The 13762-nt window shown below is 47.4% G+C and overlaps 1 protein-coding gene across 1 annotated transcript in view; it reads left to right on the top strand.

The window, feature by feature from the left end:
• The window catches only part of Lig1 (DNA ligase 1), a 35234-nt gene that overhangs the window by 12275 nt on the left and 9197 nt on the right, over nt 1–13762 (top strand). Inside the window, exons 8-19 of the mRNA XM_038338929.2 lie at nt 915–1040; nt 1181–1256; nt 2547–2627; nt 2893–2949; nt 6067–6239; nt 6926–7092; nt 7459–7535; nt 8783–8874; nt 9084–9183; nt 10253–10338; nt 11561–11676; nt 13296–13391. Coding sequence (XP_038194857.1) covers nt 915–1040; nt 1181–1256; nt 2547–2627; nt 2893–2949; nt 6067–6239; nt 6926–7092; nt 7459–7535; nt 8783–8874; nt 9084–9183; nt 10253–10338; nt 11561–11676; nt 13296–13391 — 1247 coding nt within the window. The remainder of the gene's footprint in view (nt 1–914; nt 1041–1180; nt 1257–2546; nt 2628–2892; nt 2950–6066; nt 6240–6925; nt 7093–7458; nt 7536–8782; nt 8875–9083; nt 9184–10252; nt 10339–11560; nt 11677–13295; nt 13392–13762) is intronic.

Raw genomic sequence — 13762 nt, forward strand, 5'->3', positions numbered from 1 at the left:
GGGAACTCCCAGGGTTATCGTAGATTTTGTTTTTACTGTTGGGTTTATTGTTTGTATGAGGGAAAAGAGGAAAGAGCCCTCAAATAAAGTCCTTTTAGACATCAGAAGTGCCAATCAAATACAATATACTGAGTAGGTATTTATTAAGAGTGACATCTAAACTTAGTTATAAGATTCAGAAGCAGGAGGGCCTTGGAGGCCGTGGTGCAGCTTCTCTGCCCTGGTGTCCTTGAGACCCCTGTGTCATAGGTGACATTTACAAGGACAGTTTTAAGACATACTTGGATCTGGTTTCCTACAAGTGCAAGAAAAGTGAGACTGTACAAATCACACTAAGGTTTTAGTTATTTTTTTGTGGTCCTGGTGGTGGAGCGCAGAGCCTGGCACATGCTAGGTAAGTGTTTAATACATCTCAGTCCTCTGTTAACACACTGAGCCATACCTCAGCCCTCTAACTAGTGGGTTCTTGGCAAGTGCTCTGCTACTGAGCCACACTCCCAGCCCTACTCTGGGGATTTTAGGCAGGAGCTCTACTATTGAACCATTCCCCTAGCCCCCCACTGGGGGATTCTAAACAAGTCCTCTACCACTGAGTCACATCCCCAGCTCTATGTTTTTGTTCGTCTGAGACAGGATCTTCCTATATCCTCCTGCCTCAGTGTCCCGAATGGCTGGATTTCAGGCAGATGCTGGGTGTTGAGGTTTCTTTTCACTACCATTCCTAAGTCTTCCGTTTTCAGTGAGCTGTGCTTTCATTAGCACTGAGGAGTGAACATTAGGCCAGAGAGGCCCTGCATTTACATAACAGATGGAGAAAGGTCGAAATTGTTCGATTTTCCACTTCTAGGATACAGGGAGGTTGGTTTCTTAAAGTCTATAGGTAGAAACAGTTTGTATCACCTTTCTTACTTCAGAGTCAGTAACCCTGACAAAGACAGAGAACATTCCAGTGTGTAAGGCTGGTGTCAAACAGGATCCTCAGGAAGAGGAGCAGAGCAAACCTTCTGCCAGAAGTGCCAAGACACTCAGCAGCTTCTTTGGTGAGCACCTTTCTCCCCTTCTTCCTCTGGGCTATGCAGCCAGCAGATTGCAGACTCTGCTCAGGCAGTGCTGGCTGGACAAAGCTGGGAAGGTGGGACTGTCAAGAGTCAGGACCTCTATTCCCTGTCTTCCCGTGCAGCTCCCCGGAAGCCAGCAGTGAAAGCTGAAGTGAAACAAGAAGAGTCAGGTACTCCAAGGAAGGAAGAGACCAAGGGGTAAGTCGTGCCCAGGTGTGAGAACATCTAGGACATTCCCATCTTCATCCCATGACTCAGTCCCAGCGTGGGCTTCCTACACTCACAGGGCTTGGACATTGGTCAGTGTTTTAGACATCTTTGGCCCCTGTTGCAAAGTCTTAGGATGCAGACAGAATAAGAAACTGCTCAGAGACAGAGTTTACATATGCATTGATTGCTTGGCCTCTTTCCTGACCTCCAGCCATCCTCCAGAGGATTGTCTGTCTGTCAAGGGACTGGGGGCACCTATGCGACACAGAAATGTAATCATGGGTTTTCTTACCTCTCTCACCTATCCACCCGTCTAGAGTGGTTATGCATTAACCCCAGAACAAAATCTTAAGCCCCTTTGCCCACTGGTCCCCACCCAGCACTCTGTCCTCAGTTCTTAGTACTCTGATTCCACCATCTTGCTTACCAGGTTGAGCACATGTTTCAGAAACAACAAGCATCTTCATTGGGATCTCCTGAGGACCTCTTTGCCAGCTCTGAGTGGCTAATGGGTGTGGACCACCTAGAGCCGCTTCTCTTTCCTGATAACTACTGTGAATTAGAGTTGTGGGTCTCTGAATAGGCTGCTAAGTGATTGTTTTATTGTTATTGGACCATTCTTTTTTTTTTTTTCTTTCGAGACAGGGTTTCTCTGTAGCTTTGGCGCCTGTCCTGTAACTCGCTCTGTCGACCAGGCTGGCCTCGAACTCACTGAGATCTGCCTGTTTCTGCCTCTCGAGAGCTCAGATTAAATGCCACTACTGCCCATCATGATTGGGCCATTCTTATACCACCGGTTATGAACAAAAGAAAATTTGTTGAATGGACGGACAGTCAGGTGGATAGGTGGATAAGTATCCTATAAAGTAATGGGATCAGACCCCATTCTTGCTTTACTCAAAACCATGTGGGCTGGGGTTGTAACTCAATGGTAGAGGATTTGTTCAGAATCGTTGCCCAGTGAGGGCCTGGTGGCAAGGCTCAGTGGTCGAGCACCTGCCTAGAATCCACCGGCAAGGAGCTGGATATGGCTTAGTAGAACCACTGCATAGGATTCCCCCTCTCACCCCAGCAGTGAGGGGCTTGGAGTGTGGCTCAGTAGTAGAGCACCTATCTAGAATTAATCAGTGAGGTGGTAGAGGCTCAGTGGTAGAGCTCCTGCCTAGTTTCTACTGGTGAGGAGATGGTATTGGTGGCCTTTGGCCTTGTGAGTCAGCTAAAACACTGTAGAAACATTCCTCAGAGTTACCCAATTTTATTTCTCCTTTGCCTTCATAGAACCCTGGATCCAACAAATTACAATCCTTCCAAGAGTAACTACCATCCCATTGAAGATGCCTGCTGGAAACATGGCCAGAAGTAAGGAGTTAGCCTTCCCATGCTGTCTTACTTCTGTACTGTGACTGTGGGAGGCTGCAACTTTGACCTCTTTGGAAGAACTGTAACATCTCTCCCATCTCTATTTTGGGGATACAGCGCCATGGGAAGGGATAGTGAATAGTGGATAGTTGCCTCTGCATTTTGGTGTTGTCAAGGCTATCTCCTAGGAGGGTATGGGGAGGCAGGTTGGATACAGGATATGTTGGCCTATTCAAATGGTTCTCGCATCTCTTTTCTTTCCCAGAGTTCCTTTTCTTGCTGTGGCCCGGACATTTGAGAAGATAGAGGAGGTTTCTGCTCGGTAATTAATTACTCAGATCTGGGGACAGGTGCTCTGTGGCTCTGTCCAGAACATGGCATTGTGTGCTGCCTTCTTCCCTGCGGTCTTTCCTCATCTCTTCTCCCCATCATAGTCACTGTCCATTCACAAAAAATGGCTCACATCATTTTGAGGCCCAGCCTCAGAAGACCCTCAGCATCATTTTATTTTTCTTTTTGAGACAGGGTCTCTCTATGTAGCCCTGGCTGGCCTGGAAGTTACTATGTGGACCAGGCTGGTCTTGAACGCAGAGATTGCCTACCTTTGTCTTCTGAGTGCATGTCCCACAACAGCATCATTTCTGATGGCATATTCTCTTGGTCTGAGTGGGTCCAGCCTGTGCTCAAAGATAGCTATGACTGTAGCTCAACACAGAAATCTTACACTTAATGGATCGTGAGAACTGTCTTTTGTTGATTGTAAATCGATTGCACTGTTCTTGAGTATGGACTTTGCAGCGTCAAAGATTGAATGTGCCTGTGTGAGAAATAAGGGTCAGCCAGATCTGCAGGGTTAGGAAACAGATTCTAGGAATTACAGGAAATGTTTTACACCAAGTGATTTCAGTCTTGCTTCCACATCTCAAGTGAGTGTAGTTTAATCTTGGTTACGGGAGGGTGAGCTTGATTGCCACACTTCCCTGCAGAGCTTTCCCTCCCAGTGATGCACAACATCAGCATCAGTAGTCCATGGTGGCTCCTTTGCCTCTCTCCCCAGTCCTGTCCCTTTCTGGACTTTCTCCTAGGGCTTTCTTCTGTGGTATAAGTATTATGGGGTGTACTCATTCTGCCTGTGCTTGTTTGATCAATCTCATTTTTACTTCTCCATGTTGGCTTAAGCTTTTCTGGAATATTTAAATTTTCTTATAACATTCCTTCATTTTTACACATCTTTAGGCTGCCCTCAATGCTTTGTCCTTAGAAATGTTTCCTTGGGGATGTTTAAGAACTTCCCATGGAGTGTAACCCTACAGTGAGGTGATGGAGGACATGGGAAGGGCCTTGAGTACCAGAAAGTAGTTTATAGCAGCAGCTGGTGAGGTGGTCAAGGGGACAGTTAACATTGCTCTACTTCCTGGCTTTGTGCCCCAGCAGGTGGCTTGGCCTACCTCTCTGAGACTCAGTTTCCCCAAGAATAAAGGAGAGAACATACATCTCTGCCTTCTTTGGAGACTGAATTTATCAACATGACATAGGGAAGACATTAGCTTTTGGAGAATCTCATACATTATCTACTTAGAAGGAACTGCAGTTGGCTGACCTGACCCATAACCTAAAATCATGGGGTACAAGGTTATTCGATTTGTTTCTTTTTAAAAAGGTTTTGGGAAGATTTTCTAGAAAACCTTCAAAAGTAATTGAGTGTCATCATATATCTGGACTACTGGTTTCTTCTGGACTGCTGGCTTCCTTTCTTTTTCTGGCTTTGGACCATGGTCAGAACCAAGATGCTCAGAATCAAGATGTCAGCACAAGGCTGTTAGGGATTCCTGCCTTCATTTGCATTGTGATACGCATTTCTGTTAGGGTTTCTTGTCTGGGGTTCCCACCTGTGGTGTGTAGCTGGCCTGTCCACAGGCATCCCCTCCATTTGTCTCTGTCCTTTGTGACCTTGATACTTGCTGAAAGTTTTGGCCGCTTGGGTGAAGGTCTGACTTTGGATTTGTAGCATGTATCCTCAGAACTAGTTTCAGACAATGCTTTCTCACTACATATAATGTCATTGGTCTAGTCCCCTGTCACCTGGTCCCAAAGCTGAATGCCTTGGCTTTTCCACTATGCAGCTTTCCTCTTAGCAACCTTGTGGGAATTTCCTGTTTCTTTTCTTATATCCACCCACTGTTTTCACCTTTGCTGCTGTCCCAGGGTGGCAGAAACAGATTGCCACTTGGTGAATTAAAACAATACAAAATGATTTTCTCACAACTCAGGAAGCCTAAAGTGGTAGAAACAATTTGGTTGTTGGTTGGCAGGTTGACTCCTCTTCAGACTTGGGGAGAGAACCTGGCACAGCTTCTCCCAGCTTCTGGGACTCCAGCCAACCTTAGCATTTCTAGGCTTGTATGTATTACCACTTTCTCTTTCTGTGTCCTATTCTTTGAGAGACCTTGGGTTTAGGGTTCACTCTAATCCAAAATGCTTTCCTCTCTCTATCCTTAGTCATACCCACAAAGTTCTTATTTCAAGATATGTCCCATTCTGGAGCTGAGTAGATAAGGTAGATAAGGGTTTCGGAAGGAAGGTGTCTGCACATTCCAACATCCAGCAATTGATTTTTTTTTCCTGCAATGACCATCTATCTATGTGGCCTTTGCACAGGGGTGAAAATGGTGATTCTGTGTTTCTCTAGTTCCCTCCTGCCTTTCTAAAAGAATTGTTCTTCAGGTTTGTTGTAAGAAAACACAGCCTTTCTTTAAAATTTGTTGTTTTTTTGTCACAGGTCTCATGTAGCTCATGCTGCCCTTGATTTGCTCTTTCTGCCTCCACCTCCTGAGTAGTAGGATTAGAGGTGTGTCTCCATGCTCAGTTTGTGTGGGCATTTGTGTATGTTGTGCAAGCGCTCTTCCAACTGGATTACATCCCCAGCCTACACGGCCTCTTCAGTTAGGCATGTAAGCCAGGCAAATAGGAAGCCCACAGTTTCTGTTTGTATCACCATAACCAGTGTTTCGTAGCCAGCATGGCCATCATTTTCAGTGGCTGAGTGTCCTGGAGTGGACAACCTCAGCCTGAACCTCAGCCTGATGCTTCATGACCTTGGGCAAGTCTCAGTCTTTCCATGCCTGTTTCTCACTTGTAAACTGGGGATAATGATGCCACCTATCTCAGAGGGGACATGAGGATCCATCAGGTGAATGGTGGAAAGGGTAAACCAGCTCCTTCTTGGGGAAGTGTCTGTACGTGGCTGCTGTTCCGTTAGTGATTACTGCCATCTTCATTGTCCTTTTCATGGTCACCCTCCATTGGCAAGCTGTCACTGTTCCCTTAGCTCTTCGTCCCTCTCCTTTCTCTTGTTGCTTTTGCCCACCCCCTTACTTCCTGGGACCCCACATCCCACTGACCTTGAGATAGGTGGACATACTCTGACTCTTTCCTCTAGCCTCAAGATGGTGGAGACACTGAGCAACCTGCTACGCTCTGTGGTGGCCCTGTCACCCCCAGACCTGCTCCCTGTCCTTTACCTCAGCCTCAGCCGCCTTGGGCCACCTCAGCAGGGACTGGAGCTGGGCGTTGGTGATGGTGTCCTCTTCAAGGCCGTTGCCCAGGCCACAGGTAGGAGGCCCCAACAGGAGGCGACACTTGGAGGGTGTGAAGGGGCTGGGGGTGGGTCAGGGTAGAGAAAGAGGCCAGTGGGGAAGAGTACTTGACAGGACCAGATTTTTAAGATCTGGGTAGTACAGGGTGTGGAGGCCCAGCCTGTTGGGACAAGAACTATGAGGTGGAGAGGAGGGGTGAAGACAGACAATGGGACAAACTCAGCCATTGAATTGCCATGACTGCCTGCTTGTCCCATCTTGCCAGCCTCCTGTTCGTACCTCAAGCGTACCATAATGTGATTCTGATTTGAACCATAAACAAGGTTAAGGCACAACCCATATTTTTATTGCTATTTTTGAAAGATAGAACAACAGAAACAGAAATAAAATAAACAGGAAGCTGAAGACTGTTAGAGACTAAGAATAGATCAGGAAGCCCTTTTCACTCTTCACTGACTTCATCCCATCCCATGGATTTTAGTCCTGTCCACTCGTGTCCCTGAGTCTGGGTGTGTTCACTCAGCTGCTTGTCTTCCTCTGAATGGCTGTCGCTTAGCCTTCTTCTATACTAAGGAAGTGATCTGTAGGAAAGGGGAAACACCACAAGCCCAGATAGCTGGAGAAACATCCAACCATTGAAGGGAGACAGGTAGCCACAATGTCTCTTATCCCCTTTCCTTCCCTACTGTCTCCTCCATCAAGGTCGTCAGCTGGAGTCCATCCGGGCTGAGGTAGCTGAGAAGGGTGATGTGGGACTGGTGGCTGAAAACAGCCGCAGCACTCAGAGACTCATGCTGCCCCCACCTCCACTCACCACCTCCGGTGTCTTTACCAAATTCTGTGACATTGCCCGGCTCACTGGCAGTGCTGTAAGTGGAGCAGAGTGGCTCATCCCAACACCCAGATGTCCTCGGACCTAAAGCAAAGCATGTGGAGGGGACCGTGTGCTTTGACTGTGGAAGCTGAGTGTTCTTTTCTGCTTGTGTGGTTCACAGTGTCCCGTTCTGTTCTCCTCTTGAGACCCTGGAACCTAATGTCATGCCTTCTGGGTGGGGAGGGCAGAACTCTTGTTAATGCTTGTTGGATAAAGGGAGAGAGGCAGAGAGCTAGTTCATTGTCATTGCCCTCAGAGCAAGAGGCTACAGTAGGTGGTGGTGATGGTGGCAGCTTTTCCAAAGCTGAAAATTGTCTGGTTCCTCCTCTGATGGCGCTGTGCCTGTTCTCCACTTTTTCAGTCCATGGCTAAGAAGGTGGACATCATCAAGGGCCTTTTTGTCGCCTGCCGCCACTCAGAAGCCCGATTCATTGCCAGGTAAACATGGGGCTCATGAGACTGGGGAGGCATATGCGCCTAGTGGTGAGCACCTGGCAGCCCCAGATACTGTTAACAACCTAACTGCCTTCTGATGAGAAAAGTACCAACAGTTCTGACTTTGCATAGGAAGCCTTATTAGTTACTTTTGCATTACTGTGGTCAAACTGCCTGATGGAGGAAAGGAGTATTTTGGTTTATGATTTGGAAGGTTTGGGTTCATCATGATGGGGAAGGCTTGATAGGGTATGTGGCAACAGGAGTGTGTGTGTGAGAGGCTCCTCATATTATAGCAGACAAGGAAACAGTAAGATTAGAACCAAGGCATGTATAATCTGTTGCACAGTGACCTAGTGGCCTGCTTCCATTGGCTAGGCCCTGTTTCCTGAAGTTCCCACAGCCTCCCAAAATAGTACCACTAGCTGTGGACAAGCATTGAAATGTGAGCTTGTGGGGAACATTTTTTTCTTTTTCTTTTATTTTTTTTAAATTGTTTTAATTGAACTATATAAAAATTTCCCATTCCCCTTTCTTCTTCCCTTCTCCCCTTCTATCCTCCCCCTGTTCATGGGGAATATTTCTTATTAAACTATAATAATTTCCTTTCATGGGTTAACTCCCCTCCATTGGTGATCCTACCTAGAGAGGGATCCTGGAGCTCAAGGGTAAATTCTGTGATTTATTACTTATGTCTGCCTTGGCCTGAGTTCACCATAAAGTTATGACAGTGGAAGGAAAGTCACTGACCTCTCTTGAAGTGTGTCTTGAAACAGTTTCTTAGGTGCTCTGCTCTGTACCTACTGTTTGATGGCGTCAGTTCTCCCAGCCACTCTGTCAGGTAGAGCCTGCAGTTGATAGAGGTGGAGGTGCGGGTGGTTTAGCTACCTGTGTAGTGACTGGCTTAAAGCACAGCCTGGGCTGGGTCAGGTTCTTGACTGTGACACCCACTAGCAGAGTCTTGTCTGTGACATTCCCTCCTCAAGCCCATACCCTGTCTCTTGTGAGGTTGCTGCTTCCTTCTCCCAGGGATAAATAGTGGTCATGGCCATTCCTGACTGGCTTTAGTTTTCTTGTCACTTATGGGTTATGTGATAATCTTGGGTCCCTTTGAGGCTATGATGACTGGACATTGAAGAGGTTCCACAAAAGGTGGAGATTGGGGAGATTGGGTAGACAGGAGCAGGCAAACTGTAGAGGGCAAAACTAGAGAGTAGCCAGCCTGCTCACCTCTGATGCTTTTTCCTCAGGTCCTTAAGTGGACGGCTGCGCCTTGGGCTGGCTGAGCAGTCTGTCTTGGCTGCACTTGCCCAGGCTGTGAGCCTTACACCCCCTGGCCAAGGTGAGTAGTTCTGACCTATTCTTATGCCATCACTGTTTTTTCAGGGCTTCCCTTCTCCATCTGTTGCCTGATTCTCCTCTGAATGCTCTTGGGCAGCTTTACCTCATTCCTTTCCATGTCATATACCACATACTGCCCTCTGGGACCATGGACCCTGGAGTAGCTGAGGGTCATGTTCATCACTAAGCTGCTGGTGGGTCTTTTCCTAGAATTTCCCCCTGCTGTTGTGGATGCTGGGAAGGGCAAGACAGCAGAGGCCAGAAAGATGTGGTTGGAAGAACAAGGCATGATCTTGAAGCAGACCTTCTGGTGAGATGCAGGGATGGGGCAGAGTGATGGCCAACACGTGAGTGACTGACATGGGTTTAACAACAGCAAGGGACCATGATCATGACAGGGATGATGCTGGGTTGTGAGCAGCGAGAGGCAGGTACTGAGCATGTGGGGCTGCAGGCACAAGACGCCCTAAGGTACCCAGAGAAGAGACTGGTGACCACTCAATAGATGTTACAGGTACAGAGAGGATTGGGCTCTATAGTGAGTCACATGGAGGGACTTTAGTTAGCAGCTGACTGAGGACCTTTGACTTGGTGACCATGCTAGAGGAAAGAGAGCAATGAGTGGTTCCATAAATATCCCCAAGGCACCTGACCTGGGCCCGACTGCCCTGGGTACTGGGGCGCACAGCAGTCATGAGTTTCTTACAGATCTCCCAGTGGCTCAGCCTCTAGAGGCTCTGTGATCTGCCAAACTCTGTCTGACCCACTCTGCCCTGTTCCAGACTAGCTGAATAAGTCAGCAATAGCCCTGAGTGGGACACAGTTACTGCTCTCAGAACATGAGCAAAGGGTGATGGAGGATACATGCTGAGGGAGCCAATCACCATATTGTATGGTGGCTGAGAGTAGGACACAGTGACGAGGAGTTGGGGTCATGGTCACAGTGAAGCGGAGGTGTTCAGGAGCCCAGGTCTGGTATCTCTGTACTTGGACTTGTATATAGACAAGACAGTTTTCAAGTTCTAGAAAGAACCTCTATGGGCTGGATGTGGTCGTACACACCTGAAATCTCAGTACACATTTGGGATCTCAAGTTATAGGCCAACCTGGGGTGTGTAGCAAGATCCTGTCTTATAAAATCAGAGTGGGAATGTGTCTTAGCAGTTGAGTGCTTGCCTAGAATCCACCAGTGAGGGGCTAAGAGCATCGCCCAGTGATACATTGCTTGCCTGGAATCCACGTCCTAGAATCCTCTAATGTCTGCCTAGATCCATTTCCTTCACATGCTTAAGACCTTGAGTTCTACCTCTTCACCCAGCACCATGGAAGAAAACAAAAGACTTTGTCATCTTGCTCTCTTCTCTCTAATCCTTTCCTAGTGAGGTGCCTGACCTGGATCGAATCATCCCTCTGCTATTGGAACATGGGCTGGAACGTCTCCCAGAGCACTGCAGGCTGAGCCCAGGTACCATGCCAGGGCCCCTGAAGCTGGGACTGCTATCCTGCATTGAGCCGGTGTGAGCAGCGGCACCCAGACAGCTTCTGAGTACTTGTTTTCTTTGCCGAGACCCTTTCCTTTTTCTCTGAGCTCTCCCGTATAACTGAATGGAACATGGGCTGCAGCAACAAAGGTAACCCAGAAGGCAGTGGCTTGGCCAAGGAGAATTCGCCTACATATTCAGAGCCTGGCAGGTGGCCATGGCAGCATGTGTCTGCTTCAGTGGTCATTCAAGGACCTGGGTTCCTTTTTTTGTCCCTCTGCTATCTTGAAGCTGTTGCTCTAAAGCCTATATGATCAGGGAAAGAGGGAAGCTAATCATGTTGCTCATAAAGAATGTGACTGCTCTTTATTGGGGACCTCTGAGTGCCAGCCTCAGTGTCCCTTCGGGGTTCAGAAGAAGACTTACAGCAGGTGTGGGACTTCGATTTGAGGGTGAAAATGAACTCTCCACTATGTATTTTTCTGCATCAGTTTCTTTATTCTTTTCCTTCTGTTCTTCTGTAAAGTTTCCAGTTTTTATATCATACAAAACAAAGGCAATTCCCTGAGCTTGGACGTCTCTTTATCTTTGAAAGTCCCAAATGTGATCTATATGAAAGACTCCTTTCCTGACTGCATGTCCTGCCAAATGGAAGAGAGTTGCAGGGAGGTGGCTTCTGATGGATCTCAGGGAGTGAAGTGGAAATTAGACTATGGGAACCAAGTCTACGTTTCCCACTGGATGTCCCACAGAGTAGGGGGGATGACCCAGTATACCAGTACGTGGGAAAGAGTCGTGCCCACTTGTCTATACTCTGCTGAATCTTACACCAAGGGAGGGTGTTTATGACTCCACAAGAGATTCACTGTGAGAATCACTTGATACGCAAAAGGTGGTAGGCCCAGCACCACGCGAACTGATTTTGCCTCTATGAGAATACATTCGTTCTGCTGGGTCAGCCTTCTGCCTTATCCGCTGAAATCTCACTTCATGATTCCTGTGGACTGCAGCAGCTCAATAATAATAAGGGAGGCTGGTATGGGGACCCAAGTGTCTCTTCTGAAATGTGGGTGTTCCTCCCCTTTACATGATGGCAGGAGAAGAGAGTAGTAGGTCCTGGGCACATTGGTAGTCTTTGCCTCTCCCTCTGATTCCTTGATTGATCACTTCCCTCTGCCATCCTAATTTGCTTTCTTCTCCTCCCAGGGATCCCTCTTAAACCAATGCTGGCCCATCCTACTCGGGGTGTCAGCGAGGTACTGAAGCGCTTTGAAGAGGTGGACTTCACCTGCGAGTATAAATACGATGGGCAGCGGGCACAGGTATGGGTTAAGCACAGCCCTTCCTGTGTGAGGAAGATGCTCAGTACAGGTTCTGAGTGGTACAGTCCTCTCTTTGGCTTTAATCTTCCGTCTGTTCTGTGAGTGCGGTACCTATCATCTCCAGCTTGTGGCAAAATGGGGTTGCTAGAAGTTCTGACCCATAGAAGGGTCATCAGGAGAGGCTGACTCCCCTGGTGCTTGGTTAATGCGCGAAACAATCCCACACCAATTTGGATTCAAGGGGGATATTTATTTTAGGGGAAAACTTACAGAACACTGTCAGTCAGGAAAGGAGTCTAGTCGCTGGAGCAAGAGCCGGAACCAAGAACTGGAATCAAGAGAGCTAGCCGAGGCTTGCCACTCTTTTTAAAGATAGACTAGGCCCAGTGGGCTGGTATTTCAGCGGCTATTGGTTGAAGGAGTGGAAGGTGCTCCCTCAGCACTTCCCCCTTTTGTTTAAGAGAGTTCTAAACCTACTACAAAATTATATACAGTAAGAATAAATATCCTATCCTAACTAGCTTAAGTCTTGCATAATAAGTAACTTTGCCAAGTTATGAGAGAAAAGTAGCTACAAGGAAGGTCCATCTTCGAGCACCGCTGAAGCTAACTGTGAGAAATCATGGGGGATAGCCCCGACATTAGAAGCCCAAGTCCTTATCATTTCCTTAACAAATGTAGAGTGAAAGCTTCTTCTACACTTGGTGATTTATGATTTATGGTTGCCATTCTGGGAGGTCCTTGTGTGATCTTAGTGCAGTGACAGGCATGTACCTCCTGGACCAATGCATTGGTGCTGAAGAAGTGTGCTGTGGCTTTTCTGTAGCTGGGATTTGGCACTAGTTTGGCGTTTATCACATGAAGAAGGGATAGCACATGAGGTGAGTGGTATCTGAGGCTTTGAGGCAGTCACAGCAGTGGATTTCACATGTGCAGCCTCAGCAGTGAGTCTTGAGAAACAATACTGAGAAGACAACCAGAAAACAGTTTATAATAGTAGTCATGATAATAAACATATGCATATATATGTTAAAGATACCATACATGTGAGATGGCATGTATATATAAAACCCTGCTTAAATTTTGTGACCAGACAGCATTCAAACACTAAGCCAACAGTAGAATCCAGAATGGTTCAATTGTAGCACAACTCATGACAGGTCTGGTTGCATTCAGCAAGGTGGATGAGCTTTCAAAGAGAGGGAGGTGAGGAAATGAGAAGACAAAGCAATGAAGGCAGGCAACCAGGCTGGTGAAATGACTCAGTAGGCAAGATGCTTTACCAAGCCTGATGACTTGAATTTGATCCCTAGGACCCACATGGTGCAGGGAGAGAACTAACTTCCTCTGCTTGTTCTCTGACCTCTACACTCAATAGTATGGTAAATCTTGTGCACACAAGCATGCATATACATACACACATTATAGAAATGTTAAAAGAAGAAGAAGATGGCAGATGCCATACACAGGTTACAAGTACCAGGGCACTTAAGATGATTTGCTCAGATCTGTGTAGTATCTCACTGAGCTTCCCAAACTTACAAGTGAAAGTGGGGTCTGAAGACAGTGCCACACAGGAAGGGCTTGCCTGACTTTCTCTCCCTTCCCTGTGATGGTAGATCCATGTTCTGGAAGGTGGAGAGGTGAAGATCTTCAGCAGGAACCAGGAAGACAACACAGGAAAGTACCCTGACATCATCAGCCGCATCCCCAAGGTGAGTGTCTGCCTGGTGAGCTGTGGTATAGACCCCTCTGGACCAACCTGGTACAGTAGGGGTGGGGCTTACTAGGAGACTGACAGATGTGTAGCTGTGTATAGCAGCCTTGCTCAGTATGGCCTGAGCAGATGTTGCTTATTTTTGCAGTCTGGAGGCAGGTGATCCAAGGCTGTTCTGATTCCACTGTCCTTGGTTGTCTAGCTTGCATCCTATTCTTGTCTCCCTGCAACTGCCACACTTCCAGATAGAAACAAAGGGAAAAGGAGGTTCTAGGCTATGTCTCACCCAGCCCATGGGGAAGTTAATGCTTTCTTGGACCCCTACTCCTACCCTCATCCCCCTTGGCTTTCAACTTGTGGGCACTGTCT

This window comes from Arvicola amphibius, chromosome 8 (assembly GCF_903992535.2).
Source record: "Arvicola amphibius chromosome 8, mArvAmp1.2, whole genome shotgun sequence".
Taxonomy (NCBI): Eukaryota; Metazoa; Chordata; class Mammalia; order Rodentia; family Cricetidae; genus Arvicola; species Arvicola amphibius.